The sequence below is a fragment of the Bombina bombina genome, chromosome 7 (assembly GCF_027579735.1).
Source record: "Bombina bombina isolate aBomBom1 chromosome 7, aBomBom1.pri, whole genome shotgun sequence".
Taxonomy (NCBI): Eukaryota; Metazoa; Chordata; class Amphibia; order Anura; family Bombinatoridae; genus Bombina; species Bombina bombina.
In genome coordinates this window covers 56,744,263-56,769,932 of record NC_069505.1, presented here as the reverse complement: position 1 = coordinate 56,769,932, position 25,670 = coordinate 56,744,263, and the positions used below count along the sequence as shown (strand labels likewise).

Here is a 25,670-nt window from a genome sequence, read left to right as displayed (position 1 = left end):
TTGCATGCATCGCGCCGATTACGGCTGCGGCAGCATTTTGGATTGAGTCTCTGGAAGAGAACCTTAGTTCCGCTACGCTGGACGACATTACGGACAGGCTTAGAGTCCTTAAACTAGCTAATTCATTCGTTTCGGAGGCCGTAGTACATTTAACCAAACTTACGGCTAAGAATTCAGGATTCGCCATTCAGGCACGTAGGGCGCTGTGGCTAAAATCCTGGTCGGCTGATGTAACTTCTAAGTCCAAATTACTTAATATACCTTTCAAGGGGCAAACTTTATTTGGGCCCGGTTTGAAAGAAATTATCGCTGACATTACAGGAGGTAAGGGCCACGCTCTACCTCAAGACAAAGCCAAAGCTAAAGCTAGACAGTCTAATTTTCGTCCCTTTCGGAATTTCAAAGCAGGTGCAGCATCAACTTCCACTGCACCAAAACAGGAAGGAGCTGTTGCTCGTTACAGACAAGGCTGGAAACCTAACCAGTCCTGGAATAAGGGCAAGCAGGCCAGAAAACATGCTGCTGCCCCTAAGACAGCATGAACCGAGGGCCCCCGATCCGGGACCGGATCTAGTGGGGGGCAGACTCTCTCTCTTCGCCCAGGCTTGGGCAAGAGATGTCCAGGATCCCTGGGCGCTAGAGATCATATCTCAGGGATACCTTCTAGACTTCAAATTATCTCCCCCACGAGGGAGATTTCATCTGTCAAGGTTGTCAACAAACCAAATAAAGAAAGACGCGTTTCTACGCTGTGTACAAGATCTATTATTAATGGGAGTGATCCATCCGGTTCCGCGGTCGGAACAAGGACAAGGGTTTTACTCAAACCTGTTTGTGGTTCCCAAAAAAGAGGGAACTTTCAGGCCAATCTTGGATTTAAAGATCCTAAACAAATTCCTAAGAGTTCCATCGTTCAAAATGGAAACTATTCGGACAATCTTACCCATGATCCAAAAGGGTCAGTACATGACCACAGTGGATTTAAAGGATGCTTACCTTCACATACCGATTCACAAAGATCATTACCGGTATCTAAGGTTTGCCTTCTTAGACAGGCATTACCAGTTTGTAGCTCTTCCATTCGGATTGGCTACGGCTCCAAGAATCTTCACAAAGGTTCTGGGTGCCCTTCTGGCGGTTCTGAGACCGCGAGGAATTTCGGTAGCTCCGTACCTAGACGACATTCTGATACAAGCTTCAAGCTTTCAAACTGCCAAGTCTCATACAGAGTTAGTTCTGGCATTTCTAAGGTCGCATGGATGGAAAGTGAACGAAAAGAAGAGTTCTCTCTTGCCTCTCACAAGGGTTCCATTCTTGGGGACTCTTATAGATTCCGTAGAAATGAAGATTTATCTGACAGAAGACAGATTAACAAAGCTTCTAAATGCATGCCGTGTCCTTCATTCCATTCAACTCCCGTCAGTAGCTCAATGCATGGAGGTGATCGGCTTAATGGTAGCAGCAATGGACATAGTTCCCTTTGCACGCCTACATCTCAGACCGCTGCAATTGTGCATGCTGAGTCAGTGGAATGGGGATTACTCAGATTTGTCCCCCACTCTGAATCTGGATCAAGAGACCAGAAACTCTCTTCTATGGTGGCTTTCTCAGCCACATCTGTCCAGGGGGATGCCTTTCAGCAGGCCGGACTGGACAATTGCAACAACAGACGCCAGCCTTCTAGGTTGGGGCGCTGTCTGGAATTCTCTGAAGGCTCAGGGACAATGGAGTCAGGAGGAAAGTCTCCTGCCAATAAACATTCTGGAATTGAGAGCAGTTCTCAATGCCCTTCTAGCTTGGCCCCAGTTAAAGACTCGGGGGTTCATCAGGTTTCAGTCGGACAACATCACGACTGTAGCTTACATCAACCATCAGGGAGGGACAAGAAGCTCCCTAGCAATGATAGAAGTATCAAAGATAATTCGCTGGGCAGAGTCTCACTCTTGCCACCTGTCAGCAATCCACATCCCGGGAGTGGAGAACTGGGAGGCGGATTTCTTGAGTCGCCAGACTCTTCATCCGGGGGAGTGGGAACTTCATCCGGAGGTCTTTGCCCAAATACTTCGACGTTGGGGCAAACCAGAGATAGATCTCATGGCGTCTCGCCAGAACGCCAAACTTCCTCGCTACGGATCCAGATCCAGGGATCCGGGAGCGGTTCTGATAGATGCTTTGACAGCACCTTGGAACTTCAGGATGGCTTATGTGTTTCCACCCTTCCCGCTGCTTCCTCGATTGATTGCCAAAATCAAACAGGAGAGAGCATCAGTGATTCTAATAGCGCCTGCATGGCCGCGCAGGACTTGGTATGCAGATCTAGTGGACATGTCATCCTGTCCGCCGTGGTCTCTACCTCTAAGACAGGACCTTCTGATTCAGGGTCCATTCAAACATCAAAGTCTAACTTCTCTGAAGCTGACTGCTTGGAAATTGAACGCTTGATTTTATCAAAACGTGGGTTTTCTGAGTCGGTTATTGATACCCTGATACAGGCTAGGAAGCCTGTTACCAGAAAGATTTACCATAAAATATGGCGTAAATACCTATACTGGTGTGAATCCAAAGATTACTCCTGGAGTAAGGTTAGGATTCCTAGGATATTGTCTTTTCTACAAGAAGGTTTAGAAAAGGGTTTATCGGCTAGCTCATTAAAGGGACAGATCTCAGCTCTGTCCATCTTGTTACACAGGCGTCTGTCAGAAAATTCAGACATCCAGGCCTTTTGTCAGGCTTTAGCTAGGATCAAGCCTGTGTTTAAAACTGTTGCTCCGCCATGGAGTTTAAACTTAGTTCTTAACGTTTTACAGGGTGTTCCGTTTGAACCCCTTCATTCCATTGATATAAGATTGTTATCTTGGAAAGTTCTATTTTTAATGGCTATTTCCTCGGCTCGAAGAGTCTCTGAGTTATCAGCCCTACATTGTGATTCTCCTTATCTGATCTTTCACTCAGACAAGGTAGTTCTGCGTACTAAACCTGGGTTCTTACCTAAGGTTGTCTCTAACAGGAATATCAATCAAGAGATTGTTGTTCCCTCCTTGTGTCCAAATCCTTCTTCAAAGAAGGAACGTCTTCTACACAATCTGGATGTAGTTCGTGCCCTCAAGTTCTACTTGCAGGCAACTAAAGATTTTCGCCAAACTTCTTCCCTGTTTGTCGTTTATTCTGGACAGAGGAGAGGTCAAAAAGCTTCTGCTACCTCTCTCTCTTTTTGGCTTCGTAGCATAATACGTTTAGCCTATGAGACTGCTGGACAGCAGCCTCCTGAAAGAATTACAGTTCACTCCACTAGAGCTGTGGCTTCCACTTGGGCCTTTAAGAATGAGGCCTCTGTTGAACAGATTTGCAAGGCTGCAACTTGGTCTTCGCTTCATACTTTTTCCAAATTTTACAAATTTGACACTTTTGCTTCTTCGGAGGCTATTTTTGGGAGAAAGGTTCTTCAGGCAGTGGTTCCTTCTGTATAATGAGCCTGCCTATCCCTCCCGTCATCCGTGTACTTTTGCTTTGGTATTGGTATCCCAGAAGTAATGATGACCCGTGGACTGATCACACATAACAGAAGAAAACATAATTTATGCTTACCTGATAAATTCCTTTCTTCTGTTGTGTGATCAGTCCACGGCCCGCCCTGTTTTTTAAGGCAGGTACATATTTTTTTTAAATTATAATTCAGTCACCACTACACCCTTGGCTTCTCCTTTCTCGTTGGTCTTTGGTCGAATGACTGGAGGTGACGTAGAGGGGAGGAGCTATATAGCAACTCTGCTGGGTGAATCCTCTTGCACTTCCTGTAGGGGAGCAGATAATATCCCAGAAGTAATGATGACCCGTGGACTGATCACACAACAGAAGAAAGGAATTTATCAGGTAAGCATAAATTATGTTTTTTCATGTTTTCATCTACTTGACTGCAACGGGCTCCAATGTACGTCTATATATGTGTTTATATGTCTATATATATACATCTTTAGACATGTGCATGTTTGTATCTCAATGTTAAAGCCCTTTGCCTGCCTTTTTCCCCCAACACCTGAGACCTCATATCTTTGAGCCCCTATAACTTTTGTGTGCAATATGTTTTGTGAATAATGTTTATCAGATAGTGTTATCTTGAGGGTAACTATACTTTTTAAAGGGGCAGTAAACCTAGAAAATAATGTTATAAAATTCTGCACATAGTGCAGAATTATATAACATTATCTTAGCCAAACTTTATGCAACATAATATTGCCGGTGAAATTTGATTAAAAAAAGAGGGTTTTTCAGACTGCCGCTCTTGCTCTACTGAGCGGGTCTGTTTTTCACCCAGAGCGCATCTGGGCAGCTGTCTAGTCACAGCCCGGCCCGATCACGCCATTACACTCAATGTAGCTCGCTCCCGCTCTGTCTGATAGCAGGAGCGAGCTACATTGAGTGTAATGGCGTGATCGGGCCGACCTGTGACTAGACAGCTGCCCAGATGCGCTCAGGGTGAAAACCAGACCCGCTCAGTAGAGCAAGAGCGGCGGTCTGAAAAAACATAATTTATGCTTACCTGATAAATTTATTTCTCTTGTAGTGTATCCAGTCCACGGATCATCCATTACTTATGGGATATTAACTCCTCCCCAACAGGAAGTGCAAGAGGATTCACCCAGCAGAGCTGCTATATAGCTCCTCCCCTAACTGCCATTACCAGTCATTCGACCGAAAACATGCAGAGAAAGGAAAACCATAGGGTACAGTGGTGACTGTAGTTTAATGGAAAAATTACCTGCCTTAAAGTGACAGGGCGGGCCGTGGACTGGATACACTACAAGAGAAATAAATTTATCAGGTAAGCATAAATTATGTTTTCTCTTGTTAAGTGTATCCAGTCCACGGATCATCCATTACTTATGGGATACCAATACCAAAGCTAAAGTACACGGATGACGGGAGGGACAGGCAGGCTCTTTATACGGAAGGAACCACTGCCTGAAGAACCTTTCTCCCAAAAACAGCCTCCGAAGAAGCAAAAGTGTCAAATTTGTAAAATTTGGAAAAAAGTATGAAGAGAAGACCAAGTTGCAGCCTTGCAAATCTGTTCAACAGAAGCCTCATTCTTAAAGGCCCAAGTGGAAGCCACAGCTCTAGTAGAATGTGCTGTAATTCTTTCAGGAGGTTGCTGTCCAGCAGTCTCATAGGCTAACCGTATTATGCTACGAAGCCAAAAGGAGAGAGAGGTAGCCGAAGCTTTTTGACCTCTCCTCTGACCAGAATAAACGACAAACAGGGAAGACGTTTGTCGAAAATCCTTAGTTGCCTGTAGATAAAATTTCAGGGCACGGACTACATCTAGATTGTGTAGCAGACGTTCCTTTTTCGAAGAAGGATTAGGACACAATGATGTAACCACAATCTCTTGATTGATATTCCTGTTAGTGACCACCTTAGGTAGGAACCCAGGTTTAGTACGCAGAACTACCTTGTCTGAATGAAAAATCAGATAAGGAGAATCACAATGTAAGGCAGATAACTCAGAGACTCTTCGAGCCGAGGAAATCGCCATTAAAAACAGAACTTTCCAAGATAACAACTTGATATCAATGGAATGAAGGGGTTCAAACGGAACCCCCTGTAAAACATTAAGAACTAAGTTCAAACTCCATGGTGGAGCAACAGTTTTAAACACAGGCTTGATCCTAGCTAAAGCCTGACAAAAAGCTTGAACGTCCGGAACTTCTGACAGACGTTTGTGTAAAAGAATGGACAGAGCTGAAATCTGTCCCTTTAAGGAACTAGCGGATAAACCCTTTTCTAAACCTTCTTGTAGAAAAGACAATATCCTCGGAATCCTAACCTTACTCCATGAGTAACTCTTGGATTCGCACCAATATAAGTATTTGCGCCATATCTTATGGTAAATCTTTCTGGTAACAGGCTTCCTAGCCTGTATTAAGGTATCAATAACTGACTCAGAAAAAACACGTTTTGATAAAATCAAGCGTTCAATTTCCAAGCAGTCAGCTTCAGAGAAATTAGATTTTGATGTTTGAAGGGACCCTGGATCAGAAGGTCCTGTTTCAGAGGTAGCGACCAAGGTGGACAGGATGACATGTCCACTAGATCTGCATACCAAGTCCTGCGTGGCCATGCAGGCGTTATTAGAATCACTGATGCTCTCTCCTGTTTGATTCTGGCAATCAATCGAGGAAGCATCGGGAAGGGTGGAAACACATAAGCCATCCCGAAGGTCCAAGGTGCTGTCAAAGCATCTATCAGAACCGCTCCCGGATCCCTGGATCTGGACCCGTAACGAGGAAGCTTGGCGTTCTGTCGAGACGCCATGAGATCTATCTCTGGTTTGCCCCAACGTCGAAGTATTTGGGCAAAGACCTCCGGATGAAGTTCCCACTCCCCCGGATGAAAAGTCTGACGACTTAAGAAATCCGCCTCCCAGTTCTCCACTCCCGGGATGTGGATTGCTGACAGGTGGCAAGAGTGAGACTCTGCCCAGCGAATTATCTTTGATACTTCCATCATTGCTAGGGAGCTTCTTGTCCCTCCCTGATGGTTGATGTAAGCTACAGTCGTGATGTTGTCCGACTGAAACCTGATGAACCCCCGAGTTGTTAACTGGGGCCAAGCCAGAAGGGCATTGAGAACTGCTCTCAATTCCAGAATGTTTATTGGTAGGAGACTCTCTTCCTGATTCCATTGTCCCTGAGCCTTCAGAGAATTCCAGACAGCGCCCCAACCTAGTAGGCTGGCGTCTGTTGTTACAATTGTCCAGTCCGGCCTGCTGAATGGCATCCCCCTGGACAGATGTGGCCGAGAAAGCCACCATAGAAGAGAATTTCTGGTCTCTTGATCCAGATTCAGAGTAGGGGACAAGTCTGAGTAATCCCCATTCCACTGACTTAGCATGCACAATTGCAGCGGTCTGAGATGTAGACGTGCAAAGGGTACTATGTCCATTGCTGCTACCATTAAGCCGATCACCTCCATGCATTGAGCTACTGACGGGTGTTGAATGGAATGAAGGACACGGCATGCATTTTGAAGCTTTGTTAACCTGTCTTCTGTCAGGTAAATCTTCATTTCTACAGAATCTATAAGAGTCCCCAAGAAGGGAACTCTTGTGAGTGGAAAGAGAGAACTCTTCTTTTCGTTCACCTTCCATCCATGCGACCTTAGAAATGCCAGTACTAACTCTGTATGAGACTTGGCAGTTTGAAAGCTTGAAGCTTGTATCAGAATGTCGTCTAGGTACGGAGCTACCGCAATTCCTCGCGGTCTTAGTACCGCCAGAAGAGCACACAGAACCTTTGTGAAGATTCTCGGAGCCGTAGCCAATCCGAATGGAAGAGCTACAAACTGGTAATGCCTGTCTAGAAAGGCAAACCTTAGATACCGGTAATGATCTTTGTGAATCGGTATGTGAAGGTAAGCATCCTTTAAATCCACTGTGGTCATGTACTGACCCTTTTGGATCATGGGTAAAATTGTCCGAATAGTTTCCATTTTGAACGATGGAACTCTTAGGATTTTGTTTAGGATCTTTAAATCCAAGATTGGCCTGAAAGTTCCCTCTTTTTTGGGAACCACAAACAGATTTGAGTAAAACCCTTGTCCTTGTTCCGACTGCGGAACCGGATGGATCACTCCCATTAATAAAAGATCTTGTACGCAGCGTAGAAACGCCTCTTTCTTTATTTGGTTTGTTGACAACCTTGACAGATGAAATCTCCCTCTTGGGGGAGAGAATTTGAAGTCTAGAAGGTATCCCTGAGATATGATCTCTAACGCCCAGGGATCCTGGACATCTCTTGCCCAAGCCTGGGCGAAGAGAGAAAGTCTGCCTCCCACTAGATCCGTTCCCGGATCGGGGGCCCTCGATTCATGCTGTCTTAGGGGCAGCAGCAGGTTTCCTGGCCTGCTTGCCCTTGTTCCAGGACTGGTTAGGTCTCCAGCCTTGTCTGTAGCGAGCAACAGCTCCTTCCTGTTTTGGTGCAGAGGAAGTTGATGCTGCTCCTGCTTTGAAATTACGAAAGGAACGAAAATTAGACTGTCTAGCCTTAGGTTTGGCTCTGTCTTGAGGCAGGGCATGGCCTTTACCTCCTGTAATGTCAGCGATAATTTCTTTCAACCCGGGCCCGAATAAGGTCTGCCCTTTGAAAGGTATATTAAGCAATTTAGATTTAGAAGTAACGTCAGCTGACCAGGATTTTAGCCACAGTGCTCTGCATGCCTGAATGGCGAATCCGGAATTCTTAGCCGTAAGTTTAGTTAAATGTACTACGGCATCTGAAATAAATGAGTTAGCTAACTTAAGGGCTTAAAGCTTGTGTGTAATCTCATCTAATGGAGCTGATTCAAGTGTCTCTTCCAGAGACTCAAACCAAAATGCTGCTGCAGCCGTGACAGGCGCAATGCATGCAAGAGGTTGCAATATAAAACCTTGTTGAACAAACATTTTCTTAAGGTAACCCTCTAACTTTTTATCCATTGGATCTGAAAAGGCACAGCTATCCTCCACCGGGATAGTGGTTGCTTAGCTAAAGTAGAAACTGCTCCCTCCACCTTAGGGACCGTTTGCCATAAGTCCCGTGTGGTGGCGTCTATTGGAAACATCTTTCTAAATATCGGAGGGGGTGAGAACGGCACACCGGGTCTATCCCACTCCTTAGTAACAATTTCAGTAAGTCTCTTAGGTATAGGAAAAACGTCAGTACTCGCCGGTATCGCAAAATATTTATCCAACCTACACATTTTCTCTGGTATTGCAACTGTGTTACAATCATTCAGAGCCGCTAACACCTCCCCTAGTAATACACGGAGGTTTTCCAGCTTAAATTTAAAATTTGAAATATCTGAATCCAGTTTGTTTGGATCAGAACCGTCACCCGCAGAATGAAGCTCTCCGTCCTCATGTTCTGCAAATTGTGACGCAGTGTCTGACATGGCCCTAATATTATCAGCGCACTCTGTTCTCACCCCAGAGTGATCACGCTTACCTCTTAGTTCTGGTAATTTAGCCAAAACTTCAGTCATAACAGTAGCCATATCCTGTAATGTGATTTGTAATGGCCGCCCAGATGTACTCGGCGCTACAATATCACGCACCTCCCGAGCGGGAGATGCAGGTACTGACACGTGAGGCGAGTTAGTCGGCATAACTCTCCCCTCGTTGTTTGGTGAAATATGTTCAATTTGTACAGATTGACTTTTATTTAAAGTAGCATCAATACAGTTAGTACATAAATTTCTATTGGGCTCCACTTTGGCTTTAGCACATATAGCACAGATATCTTCCTCTGAATCAGACATGTTTAACACACTAGCAAATAAACTAGCAACTTGGAAATACTTTTCAAGTAATTTACTATAATATGAAAACGTACTGTGCCTATAAGAAGCACAGAAAAAGTTATGACAGTTGAAAATTAATAAACTGAAAAGTTATAGCATCAAATCTTTGTAAAAAACACAATTTTAGCAAAGGATTGCTCCCATTAGCAAAGGATAACTAACCCTGATAGCAGAAAAAAAAAAAAATACAGAAATAAACGTTTTTTTTTATCACAGTCAACTACAATCTCACAGCTCTGCTGTGAGTGATTACCTCCCTCAAAACAAGTTTTGAAGACCCCTGAGTTCTGTAGAGATGAACCGGATCATGCAGGGAAGACAATAAACTTCTGACTGAATTTTTTGATGCGTAGCAAAAGCACCAAAAAAGGCCCCTCCCCCTCACACATAACAGTGAGAGAGATCAGTAAACTGTCATAAATTAAATAAAACGACTGCCAAGTGGAAAAAAATAGTGCCCAAAACATTTTTTCACCCAGTACCTCAGAAAATTAAACGATTTTACATGCCAGCAAAAAACGTTTAACATTAATAAATTGAGTGTTATTAAAAAGCCTGTTGCTAGTCCCTGCAAATTAGGCTAAAGTTTTATGCATACAGTATAATTCCAGTGAAGTGCCATTCCCCAGAATACTGAAGTGTAAAATATACATACATGACAGCCTGATACCAGTTGCTGCTACTGCATTTAAGGCTGAGTTTACATTATATCGGTATGGCAGAATTTTCTCATCAATTCCATTGTCAGAAAATAATAAGCTGCTACATACCTCTTTGCAGATTAATCTGCCCGCTGTCCCCTGATCTGAAGTTTACCTCTCCTCAGATGGCCGAGAAACAGCAATATGATCTTAACTACTCCGGCTAAAATCATAGAAAAACTCAGGTAGATTCTTCTTCAAATTCTACCAGAGAAGGAATAACACACTCCGGTGCTATTATAAAATAACAAACTTTTAATTGAAGGTATGAAACTAAGTATAATCACCACAGTCCTCTCACACATCCTATCTATTCGTTGGGTGCAAGAGAATGACTGGTAATGGCAGTTAGGGGAGGAGCTATATAGCAGCTCTGCTGGGTGAATCCTCTTGCACTTCCTGTTGGGGAGGAGTTAATATCCCATAAGTAATGGATGATCCGTGGACTGGATACACTTAACAAGAGAAACCCTCTTTTTTTAATCAAATTTCACCGGCAATATTATGTTTGGCTAAGATAATGTTATATAATTCTGCACTATGTGCAGAATTTTATAACATTATTTTCTAGGTTTACTGCCCCTTTTTGTGTGTGTTTTGTGCTACTTTTTAGTTTTGTTAACCAGAGCTCTGAAGTCTCGGTAATCATTCTAGCGTATATAGCGATTGTGCTCAAGCGATTGCGTTTACTTTCAACTTGTAACCCTGCGATAAACCCCTTATCGTTCGGACGCAAATATTTGCGCTCTATTCATAATCTGGTCCATAGTGTACCTCCAAATTCTCTAAGTGCACAAGTATTTGGGACATTGATTTAGCTATTGAATGGATTTCTAGTGCCTTTTTTTAGAATGATTTTCAAAGGGTATGGAATGGCCTCAAGTCTGAAAAGCCACAGGAGATATTTCACACAGTATTGCAGACAGACTGGAAGAGACCACGTCTACTAGCCATATTCCACTTGTTACCAGCCATTCTTCACATAAACACATGTTCATACTGCCACTATCTACCAATCTATTTGCCTTTTACTGACCTCGTGAGTCCTGAAGAATACAGACTCTTGTAGGACTGTCTGCATACTCTCTAAACGGTCCACATAGGCAGCCTGAAAGAGACAATATGACCATCTGTGAAACCTAATTTCACCACTAGGTGGCTACATGTATTTAGAAGCCATCTATAGCAATAATAACATACATTTACATTTCAAGAGCGTTTAGGTATTCTTTCTGGTACAGACCTATCATTTTGTGTTTGTCGAATCCTTCTCTTCCTGACTGTGTGTGTCAAATGAGGTATAAATCTCTTTAAATTGCATTAGAACACAAAGCTAAATTCAATATGAATGGCAAATTAGTCCCCCCCACACCTGCTAAGGTAGAACCTTCTTGCAGACAAAGAACTTAGTGGCTTCCTTCTTTCTCTGCACTACCTACCTCTAGCCTCGTAAAGCCAAGCTACAGAATATTTACAGATACACAAATACTACAAATGTCCAAGAAGAAGAGATTTTAGTTAATTTGTTAAAGAGAAATGTTAATATCCAACCTGGTTTGCAAAGTCACTGAAATGTCTACTACATGATCCTCATGGTGAGGAACTCCAGTGCTAGTCTGAATCTAGACACTAACACATTCAGAGACTTATCTTCCATCTTTGTTTAGACCAGTAAACCACTGTAATGGTTCTATATCCGATTTGTAATGGTACTTAGTGCTGCACCAAGGACTGGCATAGCTTTTGCTGTCGTGCATCTTATATAGTGTGGCAACCAGGCCCAGAGCCGTCTTCATGACTAGGGGGAAACTAAAGTGGCATACAACAGTTTTCTGGGATATGAAAGTCAAAATTAAACTTGCATGGTTCACATAGAACAGGTCATTTTAAGAAGCTTTTAAAGTCTCTTCTATTTTCAAATGTGCTGTGTTCTCTTGGTATCTCTTGCTGAAAAAGAATACGCACATATCCTACAGTAGTGGGAGCTAGCTTCTGATTGGTGCCTGCACACATTTGTCTCTTGTGATTGGCTAACTAGATGTGTTAAGCTAGCTGCCAGTAATGCAATGCTGTTCCCTCCGCAAAGGATAACAAGAAAATGAAGCAAATTTGATAATAGAGTTAAATTAGAAAGTTATTTAACCCCTTAATGACCAGCGACTTACTCCGCTGATGTTTCTATGGGGGTGTGTTTTTCAATAGCGAGGTGCAAGGAGGGAAGGTCTAATAGCGCTATTACACCCAGACAATCCCTTAATGACCAGGGGTTAAAATTGTATGTTCTATCCAAATCATAAAAGAAAATGTTGGGGTTTCTTTCCTGTCCCTTTAAGGTCTGATAAAATGTGCATAGCATGCTATATAAACTTACTTTAAAAGAATATCCTAACTGTTAAACAGTGGAGACCACTATCAGATAAGTGCACTTACTATTGCAAAGGGGTATACTATATTTAGCTCCTAGAAAATCCAATTAAACCTTAAATTGGGTAGTGTTCAATTATTTAAGATCAGTATTTTGATGCTCCTAAAGTATCCAAAAAATGGTTACGTAGTCAACTATAGAACCTTTGCTTATAAGTTTATTTATTCAAACTTATCTCGTAAAACATCTTGTAAAATAAAAGAAAGACAATTTGATAAGAGATATTGTTGAGTGTGTCTCACATTATCAAGTTGTCGATCAGGTTTACCATCACTTTAAGGTAATAGGCTTCACGCCCATGGATCTGACAACAGAGGCTTGATTAGACTGACAGAGGGGATATAGGCCCAGGGGTCTGATGTGGGTATTTAGCTAATAGAGGGGCTGTGTGGCTAGTGGTCTGCTATGGGTATCTGGCTGACAAATGAACTGCAGGGGCCGGGGTCTAATCTCAGGTCTAATAAGGACATGTAGCTAACAGAAATGCTGTGAGGCCAGGAGTCTGACCTGATTTGGATATCTAGCTGATATACAGGCTTCAGGGCCTGGGGTCTAATCTTCAACATTATGTTGGTATGGGGCTTATTGTGTGGCTGCAGAGTCAGGGGTCTAATCTGCGGTGTTGGTATGGGGTTGATTGAGTGGCTGTAGAGTCAGGGGTCTAATCTGTGGTGTTGGTATGGGGTTGATTGAGTGACTGCAGAGTTAGGGGGTTTAATCTGTGGCATGATGTTGGTATAGGGTTGATTGACTCGCTGCAGGGCCAGGGTCTAATTTGTGGCGTGATGTTGGTATGGGGTTGATTGAGTAGCTGCAGAGTCAGGGGTCTAATCTGCGGTGTGATGTTGGTATGGGGTTAAGTTGCTGCAGGGACCTAGGTCTAATCTGCAGTGTTGCTATGGGGTTGACTGAGTCGCTGCAGGGCCAGAGGTCTACTCTGTGGCGTGATGTTGGTATGGGGTTGACTGAGTCGCTGCAGGGCCAGAGGTCTACTCTGTCGTGATGTTGGTATGGGGTTGACTGAGTTGCTGCAGACACAGAGGTCTAATCTGTGGCGTGATGTTGGTATGGGGTTGACTGAGTTGCTGCAGGGCCAGAGGTCTACTCTGTGTTGTGATGTTGGTATGGGGTTGACTGAGTCGCTGCAGGCACAGAGGTCTAATCTGTGGCGTGATGTTGGTATGGGGTTGACTGAGTCGCTGCAGGCACAGAGGTCTACTCTGTGTCGTGATGTTGGTATGGGGTTGACTGAGTTGCTGCAGGCACAGAGGTCTAATCTGTGGCGTGATGTTGGTATGGGGTTGACTGAGTGGGTGCAGGTACAGGGGTGTGATCTGATGTGGGCTTGTGATTAACTGGTAGTCTGACTCCAAGCTGAGAGCAGCCTTAACAAAAGGCACTGGCTACAATATTCCATAGGACTCTTATGACGGTGTACCGCTAGCTTTTAGAGCCTTATTGGAAGTGGCAAGATCATTTTGATAGTGGCTACAATTAGGTAAAATACCAGTGAGGCATTGTCAGAGTTAATGTTTATACATTATTGTGAAGTTATCATGGAAAAAATACCGGAGTTACAAAGGCCCAGGTCTGCTGAAAGTTTAGTACAGAGGGAGCAATGACGTTGTTTTTCATTAACTTGTATGGGTTTTGGTTTTAGGCACTTTCATTCATTTAAGAAGCATCCCAGCTTTTGTGTCCAGTGGGCTGTATGAGTGACAGCTTCTGTTTAGTTGTTTTATCGCTAATGTGTACTAGCACAACCCGAGCAGCTCATCCGTTGTTCTCTAACATGGACTCATTCTCTTCCATGGACTCATTCTGCTCTTCTGTTGCTTAGCAACTTGATATCATTACTTTGTCCTTTCTTGCACAAATAAACAAAGGGATGTGAAAACAAGTTACATAAGAGGAACCCGTGCCTTCAACAGTTTAGTTAAAAGGACATTGTTCTTTAAAATTGTTTAATAGACACCCCAAACAGAGCATTAAAGTATCCCTCCCACCTCCACTATAAAAACGTGCCGTAATACTGCCGCCACTACACTTTCAGGGCAGGTTTGTGGACTCTCACTGCCAAGAAAGAAAATCATTTATCAGGTAAGCATAAATTATATTTTCTTTCTAATGGCAGTGAGAGTCTAATTCATTCATAACCTATGGGAAAATACCTTTAGTTGTACGGCTGTCACCATAGTAAGAAAGTTATAGGGACACTGAACCCAATTTTTTTCTTTCATGATTCAGATAGAGCATGCAATTTTAAGCAACTTTCTAATTTACTCCTATTATCAGCTTTTCTTCATTCTCTTGCTATCTTTATTTTAAAAGCAGGAATTTAAATCTTAGCAGCCAGCCCATTTTAGGTTCAGCACCATGGATAGTGCTTGCTTATTGGAGGCTTACATTTACCCACCAATAAGCAAGCATAACCCAGGTTCTCAACCAAAAATGGGCCAGCTCCTATGCATCACATTCCTGCTTTTAAAATATAGATAGCAAGAGAACAAAGAAAAATTGATAATAGGAGTAAACTAGAAAGTTGCTTAAAATTGCTGCTGTATCTGAATCATGAAAGAAAAATTTTGGGTTTAGTGTCCCTTTAAGAAAGTTTTTAAAATCATAGACACCATAAGATGCATGGATAAAGGATTCATTTACATAATTGAGTGTAGCTGTAAAAAAACGTATATAGGAGAGACTACACGCACCTTACGAGAACGAATTAGAGAGAAAGGAAATAAGGACACTAACTTCTACAAATATTTTAACCAAGTACATAACGACTTCTGTTTCTGGACGATAAAGATATAGAATGAAAACATTGTTTCCATCAGGTTTGAATTCTGAAATTGATATTTCTACTTTTTTGAGTGGTTAACCCCCCACCCCCTTTTTTTTTTACCATTTTTTTCATCATTTTTTTTTTTAATTATTTTTTCATTGATTCTTTCATCATTTTTTCCCGGCAAGTAAAAGACAGCATCTCTATGGTTCACCGAAGAGTAACATAGATTGCACTAATTATATGTTCAGTTTGTTGTCTCTTGATATGGTATATAACTTTATAAGCACATTAGTTTGCAATGCTCATCTATATGACATTTACATAGACTTTTGCGCCCATATATACATGTGGATAGTGTCCCCATATTTAGTACAACCCTTTTCGATTATAAAATAAAAACTTTCAAATATATATGTTTGCAATATGCCCTGTTGTTTTTATTTTTAAAAAGGATTGAGAGATTTAAGAAAATGTATATTCTTTTCTCTCCGCTCTTTTCTTTGTATATGCACTTCACTTGTGTATTTGGTATTGCACTTTGCCAAGAACTTTATTGTTTGTAAATATACAGAAGCCAAACTGCTCTAATTCTAATATGAGACACACATGATTTGGACATTTTAGGACCTACACCTATCATTTGAATACCTACCATTTGAATACACGCAGGATGTGGTTAATATCCCTTTAAATCCTGTGCATCAATCATTCAATCTACTGTCAGCCATCCAGGCATACAAGACAGGTATATCAGTAGTGACAAAAACCCACTATCTCCACACCTTGACAAAGCCCTGGAGGGTGAAACGCGTTGGTTGGAGATATTTACTAAAGAATATCACTCAGCACAGTTTGGACTCTGTGTCTGACGTTGAGTGTCATCTTAGGAACCATTTTATCAGTAAAAGCTGAGAAGCCCCAGTACTGATATACTCATCACAGGAGCGGTATTTCACCGCACCCTACAGCGGATTACTATGGGCATTGTTGCTTTATTGTGGATCAAAATTGCGGCTCCAAGTTTGATCCTGTTTTTCAAACCGCTGTGACGCGGTAGCCTGAGATCACGTGACCAATAACGGTAATTTTCGACGGAGCCGCTACACGCCACTACTAGTGGCTCATCACCTGCATGTGACCTTTTATGGTCAAATTATACGGAGACATCAGATGCCACTACTAGTGGCTTACAACTTAGGATCAGCCGGGACAATATAAGATTTAAGATAAGTGTCTCGCCATCTCACCTGAACTCTTTAAGATTTTATTGTCTTTTCAGGCTATTATTTGGTGAAGCTACCCCTTTTATATTACAATGGTGGTTGACATAAGCCACAGTAGTGATTTTGTCCATTTGAAATTGTATATAATGGATAGAATGTAACTGGGGTAACGACAGAAGAGCATTGAAGATGGCCCTCAACTCCAGAACGTTAATTGGAAGACTCCAAATCATTGGAGATTGTAGAACAAATTGGAAAACAGTGTGACATCAGGGAACTTCTGACATTACACACTGGAGACCTTTGCGCATGCGCAGATTTATGTAGAGGACGCTAAGTAGGGTTTATAAGTCCTGGGAATTATGTTATGTACTAGAAAAGCATAAGAGATGGTGTGGCTAAATATGTATCATTGTAAATACAACAAGATAGGCTCATAAATAAATAATATCTAAGAATTAATAATAACCTCTGATACAGTTAATACAAATAATGAATACAGGGTGTACATATAGTTACAAATATATTTTTGACAAATTACAAATTGACAGATGCCGGCATCAATATAACATAATATACAATTAAAACGAATAAATGGTTATACAAAAATTGAGAACAATAAAGGCTATAATAATAGCAGGAGTAGCGCTAGTAATAAAAAATTCACCAACAGCTAATGAATAGAATGTAACTGGATACGTGGAGTGTTACCGGTGGCAACAATATCTAATGTTGCAACTTAATGTTACCGTCCGAGTGAATCTTTGACACTTAGTAAGTGTTCAAGTACCGTTCAAACACACATCTAGTGTAGGGAGCTACAAACTTACGGCTAGATTTAGAGTTCTGCGGCCAAAGGGGTGCGTTAGCTACGCATGCTTTTTTCCCCCCGCACCTTTTAAATACCGCTGGTATTTAGAGTTCACAGAATGGCTGCGTTAGGCTCCAAAAAAGGGAGCGTAGAGCATATTTACCGCCACTGCAACTTTAAATACCAACGTTGCTTACGGACGCGGCCAGCTTCAAAAACGTGCTCGTGCACAATTCCCCCATAGAAAACAATGGGGCAGTTTGAGCTGAAAAAAAACCTAACACCTGCAAAAAAGCAGCGTTCAGCTCCTAACGCAGGCCCATTGTTTACTATGGGGAAACACTTCCTATGTCTGCACCTAACACCCTAACATGTACCCCGAGTCTAAACACCCCTAACCTTACACTTATTAACCCCTAATCTGCCACCCCGCTATCGCTGACACCTGCATATTTTTTTTAACCCCTAATCTGCCGCTCCGTATACCGCCGCAACCTACATTATACCTATGTACCCCTAATCTGCTGCCCCCAACACCGCCGACCCCTATATTATATTTATTAACCCCTAATCTGCCCCCCACAATGTCGCCGCAAGCTACCTACAATAATAATAACCCCTAATCTGCCGATCGGATCTCGCCGCTAGTCTAATAAATGGATTAACCCCTAAAGCTAAGTCTAACCCTAACACTAACACCCCCCTAAATTAAATATAATTTAAATCTAACGAAATAAATTAACTTATTATATAAATTATTCCTATTTAAAGCTAAATACTTACCTGTAAAATAAACCCTAATATAGCTACAATATAAATTATAATTATATTGTAGATATTTTAGGATTAATATTTATTTTACAGGCAACTTTGTAATTATTTTAAACAGGTACAATAGCTATTAAATAGTTAATAACTATTTAATAGCTAAAATAGTTAAAATAATTACAAAATTACCTGTAAAATAAATCCTAACCTAAGTTACAATTAAACCTAACACTACACTATCAATAAATTAATTAAATAAAATACCTACAATTATCTACAATTAAACCTAACACTACACTATCAATAAATTAATTAAATACAATACCTACAAATAAATACAATGAAATAAACTGACTAAAGTACAAAAAATAAAAAAGAACTAAGTTACAAAAAATATTTACAAACATTAGAAAAATATTACAACAATTTTAAACTAATTACACCTACTCTAAGCCCCCTAATAAAATAACAAAGACCCCCAAAATAAAAAAAAATGCCCTACCCTATTCTAAATTAAAAAAGTTCAAAGCTCTTTTACCTTACCAGCCCTGAAAAGGGCCCTTTGTGGGGCATGCCCCAAAGAATTCAGCTCTTTTGCCTGTAAAAAAAAAACATACAATACCCCCCCCCCAACATTACAACCCACCACCCACATACCCCTCATCTAACCCAAACCCCCCTTAAATAAACCTAACACTAAGCCCCTGAAGATCTCCCTACCTTATCTTCACCTCACCGGGTTCAGCGATCGGTCCAGAAGAGGGTCCGAAGTCTTGATCCAAGCGGCGGCTGAAGAACTCCATCATCGGGCTGAAGTCGGAAGTCCATCATCGGGATGAAGTCTTCTATCAAGCCACATCTTCAATCTTCTTTCTTCCGGAGCGGAGCCATCTTCTTCCCAGCCAACGCGGATCCAACCTCTTCAACCGACGCCTACTCGCCGAATGACGGTTCCTTTAAATGACGTCATCCAAGATGGCGTCTCTCAAATTCCGATTTGGCTGATAGGATTCTATCAGCCAATCGGAATTAAGGTAGGACTATTCTGATTGGCTGATGGAATCAGCCAATCAGATTCAAGTTCAATCCGATTGGCTGATCCAATCAGCCAATCAGATTGAGCTCGCATTCTATTGGCTGTTCCGATCAGAAGATGGCTCCGCTCCGGAAGAAAGAAGATTGAAGATGCAGCTTGATAGAAGACTTCATCCCGATGATGGACTTCCGACTTCAGCCCGATGATGGAGTTCTTCAGCCGCCGCTTGGATCAAGACTTCGGACCATCTTCTGGACCGATCGCTGCACCCGGTGAGGTGAAGACAAGGTAGGGAGATCTTCAGGGGCTTAGTGTTAGGTTTATTTAAGCGGGGTTTGGGTTACATTAGGGGTATGTGGGTGGTGGGTTGTAATGTTGGGGGGGGTATTGTATGTTTTTTTTTTACAGGCAAAAGAGCTGAATTCTTTGGGGCATGCCCCGCAAAGGGCCCTTTTCAGGGCTGGTAAGGTAAAAGAGCTTTGAACTTTTTTAATTTAGAATAGGGTAGGACATTTTTTTATTTTGGGGGTCTTTGTTATTTTATTAGGGGGCTTAGAGTAGGTGTAATTAGTTAGTAATTGTTGTAATATTTTTCTAATGTTTGTAAATATTTTTTTATTTTTTGTAACTTAGTTCTTTTTTATTTTTTGTACTTTAGTTTATTTAATTGTATTTATTTGTAGGTATTGTATTTAATTAATTTATTGATAGTGTAGTGTTAGGTTTAATTGTAACTTAGGTTAGGATTTATTTTACAGGTAATTTTGTAATTATTTTAACTAGGTAACTATTAAATAGATATTAACTATTTAATAGCTATTGTACCGGGTTAAAATAATTACAAAGTTGCCTGTAAAATAAATATTAATCCTAAAATAGCTACAATATAATTATAATTTATATTGTAGCTAGATTAGGGTTTATTTTACAGGTAAATATTTAGCTTTAAATAGGAATAATTTATTTAATAAGAGTTAATTTATTTAGTTAGATTTAAATTATATTTAACCTAGGGGGGTGTTAGTGTTAGGGTTAGACTTAGCTTTAGGGGTTAAAAATTTTATTATAGTAGCGGTGAGCTCCGGTCAGCAGATTAGGGGTTAATGCTTGAAGTTAGGTGTCGGCGATGTTAGGGAGGGCAGATTAGGGGTTAATACTATTTATTATAGGGTTATTGAGGCGGGAGTGAGATGGATTAGGGGTTAATAACTTTATTATAATAGCGGCGCGGTCCGGTCAGCAGATTAGGGGTTAATAAGTGTAGGCAGGTGGAGGCGACGTTGAGGGGGCAGATTAGGGGTTAATAAATATAATATATGGGTTGGCGGTGTTAGGGGCAGCAGATTAGGGGTACATAAGTATAACGTAGCTTGCGGCGGCGTGCGGACGGCAGATTAGGGGTTAAAAAATTTAATTAGAGTGGCGGCGATGTGGGGGGACCTCAGTTTAGGGGTACATAGGTAGTTTATGGGTGTTAGTGTACTTTAGAGCACAGTAGTTAAGAGCTTTATAAACCGGCGTTAGCCCAGAAAGCTCTTAACTCCTGACTTTTTTCTGCGGCTGGAGTTTTGTCGTTAGATTTCTAACGCTCACTTCAGCCAAGACTCTAAATACCAGCGTTAGAAAGATCCCATTGAAAAGATAGGATACGCAAATGGCGTAGGGGGATCTGCGGTATGGAAAAGTCGCAGCTGCAAAGTGAGCGTTAGACCCTTTCCTGACTGACTCCAAATACCAGAGGGCGGTAAAAACCAGCGTTAGGAGCCTCTAACGCTGGTTTTGACGGCTACCGCCCAACTCTAAATCTAGCCGTTAGCTTGGAAGTGTGAAGTAGAGTCAGTGTGCCTCGATGATAGTTGATATTCAGCGGTAGATGTTGGGACCGGGGCGTTTTTTTTTTTAATTATGTTATGAACACCTGAGGAAACGGTCAGGAAAGACCGAGAAACTTTGTGTTATATCTAATAGTCTTTTTATTATTAGACTTTTTCCACAACTTTTTAATCCATTTTTAACTTATCCATTTTGAACATTTCCACTGTGGAAGCTTTCACGAGTTTGAAGCCGTAGCTTTGCAGTGGAAGACGGACCCCAGTATTTGCAGCCCACCAAGGATATACGCTGTTTGGAATACATGAGGGAAAGTTGTCTGGATGACTTATAAGAGTCCAGGAGGTCCGTGTAGAACTTTTCAAGTGCTTGAAATCTTGTAAATATAGTAGTATCTGCACTGATGTGAATCTGAGCTACTGATTGTTCACTATAGTGGCGCCTTCTTCTTTTTGATATTCTTTAGACGATCCGACTTGACTACTAGCAAGATTTGGAAGAAGCAGACTGCCGCTTACATCAAGACTGTGTGGAGTGTACCCTTTGAATGGATTGGGACTAATATACACATTCCGTTTTGATAGGTTTTTATAATTATTTGTATTTTTGTGTGTCATTTTTTACACGTATATTCTTCACTTTATTGTGCTAATATTTTGTAACACTGTTACACCTTTGCAATTTTGTTACATTTAAGTTTATATTCTATTTTGCATCACTGCTGAAATTTAGTTTCACTAGCATATTCACCATACACGTACTTTACGTTGGTGTATAGTTTATCTTTGCACTATTTATTTTTTAGGTTGACGCATCCAACATTTATATTAGTATATGTTCTAATTGGAAGACTCACTTCCTCTGGCTGTCAGGTCCCCAGAGCTCTCAGAGAACCCCACACAGCCTAACAGACTGTAAAACTCACATTTGTTGTTATAATTTCCCAGGATGGGCGCAGGAAACACATGCCCTAAAAAATAGGTTCCAGAGACAGCCACCAGGAGAGAGTCTCTCGTCTCTGAGTCTAGAGATATTACCTGAGATAGGTCTAAATGTTTTCTATTCCATTGCTTGAGCATACATAACAGAAGAGGTCTCAGATGAAAGTGAGCAAAAGGAATAGCGTCCGAAGCTGCAACCATAAGACCTACCACCTCCATGCATTGAGCCACCGAAGGCCGAGGAGTGGATTGAAGTAGACAGCAGGCAGCCTGAAGATTCTCCCTGCATTTATCTGTGAGATAAATATGCATGCTGACAGAATCTATGATGATCCCAAGGAAGTTCACTCTCATGTTGGGAACGAGAGAATTATTTTCCAGATTTAATTTTCAGCCATGCGTCCGAAGTACCAAAGTAACTTCTCTGTGTGAGATATCGCTAAATGTAAAGAACCAAGATGTCGTCCAAGTATGGCACTACCGCAATGTCCTGTAGTCAGACTACAGCGAGCAGAGCCCACAACACTTTTGTAAAAATTCTAGGAGCTGTAGCTAGGCCGAATAGGAGAACTATGAATTGGTAATTATTGTCCAGAAAAGCACACTGAAGGTACTGGTAATGATCTCTGTGAATTGGATTGTGAAGTTATGCATACTTCAGATCTATGATAGCCATGAATTGACCTCCCTGTACGAGAGGAAGAATGGACCTGATAGTTTCCGTTTTGAGGCTATCCTTACGAATTTGTTGAGGCACTTCAGGTCTAAGATGGGACGAAATGTTCCCTTTTTCTTGGGAAGGATGAAGAGGTTTGAATAAATTCCTCTCTCTGCCTGTAGTACGGGGATTACAACTCCCATAGATACCAGATCGTCTACACAGTATACAAAAGCTGATTTTTCTTTCATGTAATTAGCAAGAGTCCATGAGATAGTGACGTATGGGATATACATTCCTACCAGGAGGGGCAAAGTTTCCCAAACCTCAAAATGCCTATAAATACACCCCTCACCACACCCACAATTCAGTTTTACAAACTTTGCCTCCGATGGAGGTGGTGAAGTAAATTTGTGCTAGATTCTACGTTGATATGCGCTCCGCAGCAAGTTGGAGCCCGGTTTTCCTCTCAGCGTGCAGTGAATGTCAGAGGGATGTGAGGAGAGTATTGCCTATTTGAATGCAGTGATCTCCTTCTACGGGGTCTATTTCATAGGTTCTCTGTTATCGGTCGTAGAGATTCATCTCTTACCTCCCTTTTCAGATCGACGATATACTCTTATATATACCATTACCTCTGCTGATTCTCGTTTCAGTACTGGTTTGGCTATCTGCTATATGTAGATGAGTGTCCTGGGGTAAGTAAGTCTTATTTTCTGTGACACTCCTAGCTATGGTTGGGCACTTTGTTTATAAAGTTCTAAATATATGTATTCAAACATTTATTTGCCTTGACTCAGAATGTTCAACTTTCCTTATTTTCAGACAGTCAGTTTCATATTTGGGATAATGCATTTTAATTTAACATTTTTCTTACCTTAAAATTTGACTTTTTCCCTGTGGGCTGTTAGGCTCGCGGGGGCTGAAAATGCTTCATTTTATTGCGTCATTCTTGGCGCGGACTTTTTTGGCGCAAAAATTCTATTTCCGTTTCCGGCGTCATACGTGTCGCCGGAAGTTGCGTCATTTTTTGACGTTATTTTGCGCCAAAAATGTCGGCGTTCCGGACGTGGCGTCATTTTTGGCGCCAGAAAGCATTTAGGCGCCAAATAATGTGGGCGTCTTATTTGGCGCGAAAAAATATGGGCGTCGCTTTTGTCTCCACATTATTTAAGTCTCATTTTTTATTGCTTCTGGTTGCTAGAAGCTTGTTCTTTGGCATTTTTTCCCATTCCTGAAACTGTCATTTAAGGAATTTGATCAATTTTGCTTTATATATATGTTGTTTTTTCTCTTACATATTGCAAGATGTCTCACGTTGCATCTGAGCCAGAAGATACTACAGGAAAATCGCTGTCAAGTGCTGAATCTACCAAAGCTAAGTGTATCTGCTGTAAACTTTTGGTAGATATTCCTCCAGCTGTTGTTTGTATTGATTGTCATGACAAACTTGTTAAAGCAGATAATATTTCCTTTAGTAAAGTACCATTGCCTGTTGCAGTTCCTTCAACATCTAAGGTGCAGAATGTTCCTGATAATATAAGAGATTTTGTTTCTGAATCCATAAAGAAGGCTATGTCTGTTATTTCTCCTTCTAGTAAACGTAAAAAATCTTTTAAAACTTCTCTCCCTACAGATGAATTTTTAAATGAACATCATCATTCTGATTCTGATGATTCCTCTGGTTCAGAGGATTCTGTCTCAGAGGTTGATGCTGATAAATCTTCATATTTATTTAAAATGGAATTTATTCGTTCTTTACTTAAAGAAGTACTAATTGCTTTAGAAATAGAGGATTCTGGTCCTCTTGATACTAATTCTAAACGTTTAGATAAGGTATTTAAAGCTCCTGTGGTTATCCCAGAAGTTTTTCCTGTTCCTAATGCTATTTCTGCAGTAATTTCCAAAGAATGGGATAATTTGGGTAATTCATTTACTCCTTCTAAACGTTTTAAGCAATTATATCCTGTGCCGTCTGACAGATTAGAATTTTGGGACAAGATCCCTAAAGTTGATGGGGCTATTTCTACCCTTGCTAAACGTACTACTATTCCTACGTCAGATGGTACTTCGTTTAAGGATCCTCTAGATAGGAAAATTGAATCCTTTCTAAGAAAAGCTTATCTGTGTTCAGGTAATCTTCTTAGACCTGCTATATCTTTGGCTGATGTTGCTGCAGCTTCAACTTTTTGGTTGGAAACTTTAGCACAAGTAACACATCGTGATTCTCATGATATTATTATTCTTCTTCAGCATGCTAATAATTTTATCTGTGATGCCATTTTTGATATTATCAGAGTTGATGTCAGGTTTATGTCTCTAGCTATTTTAGCTAGAAGAGCTTTATGGCTTAAAACTTGGAATGCTGATATGGCTTCTAAATCAACTTTACTTTCCATTTCTTTCCAGGGTAACAAATTATTTGGTTCTCAGTTGGATTCCATTATTTCAACTGTTACTGGTGGGAAAGGAACTTTTTTACCACAGGATAAAAAATCTAAAGGTAAAAACAGGGCTAATAATCGTTTTCGTTCCTTTCGTTTCAACAAAGAACAAAAGCCTGATCCTTCATCCTCAGGAGCAGTTTCAGTTTGGAGACCATCTCCAGTCTGGAATAAATCCAAGCCAGCTAGAAAGGCAAAGCCTGCTTCTAAGTCCACATGAAGGTGCGGCCCTCATTCCAGCTCAGCTGGTAGGGGGCAGGTTACATTTTTTCAAGGAAATTTGGATCAATTCTGTTCACAATCTTTGGATTCAGAGCATTGTTTCAGAAGGGTACAGAATTGGTTTCAAGTTGAGACCTCCTGCAAAGAGATTTTTTCTTTCCCGTGTCCCAGTAAATCCAGTAAAAGCTCAAGCATTTCTGAAATGTGTTTCAGATCTAGAGTTGACTGGAGTAATTATGCCAGTTCCAGTTCCGGAACAGGGGATGGGGTTTTATTCAAATCTCTTCATTGTACCAAAGAAGGAGAATTCTTTCAGACCAGTTCTGGATCTAAAAATATTGAATCGTTATGTAAGGATACCAACGTTCAAGATGGTAACTGTAAGGACTATCTTACATTTTGTTCAGCAAGGGAATTATATGTCCACAATAGATTTACAGGATGCATATCTGCATATTCCGATTCATCCAGATCATTATCAGTTCCT

General features: G+C 41.1%; 1 protein-coding gene across 1 annotated transcript in view; it reads right to left on the bottom strand.

Moving 5' to 3' along the window:
* Nucleotides 1-25,670, bottom strand: part of LOC128665880 (inositol-trisphosphate 3-kinase B) — a 310,718-nt gene that overhangs the window by 5,058 nt on the left and 279,990 nt on the right. The window contains exon 7 of the mRNA XM_053720127.1: nucleotides 11,074-11,145. Within this exon, the coding sequence (XP_053576102.1) occupies nucleotides 11,074-11,145 (72 nt within the window). The remainder of the gene's footprint in view (nucleotides 1-11,073; nucleotides 11,146-25,670) is intronic.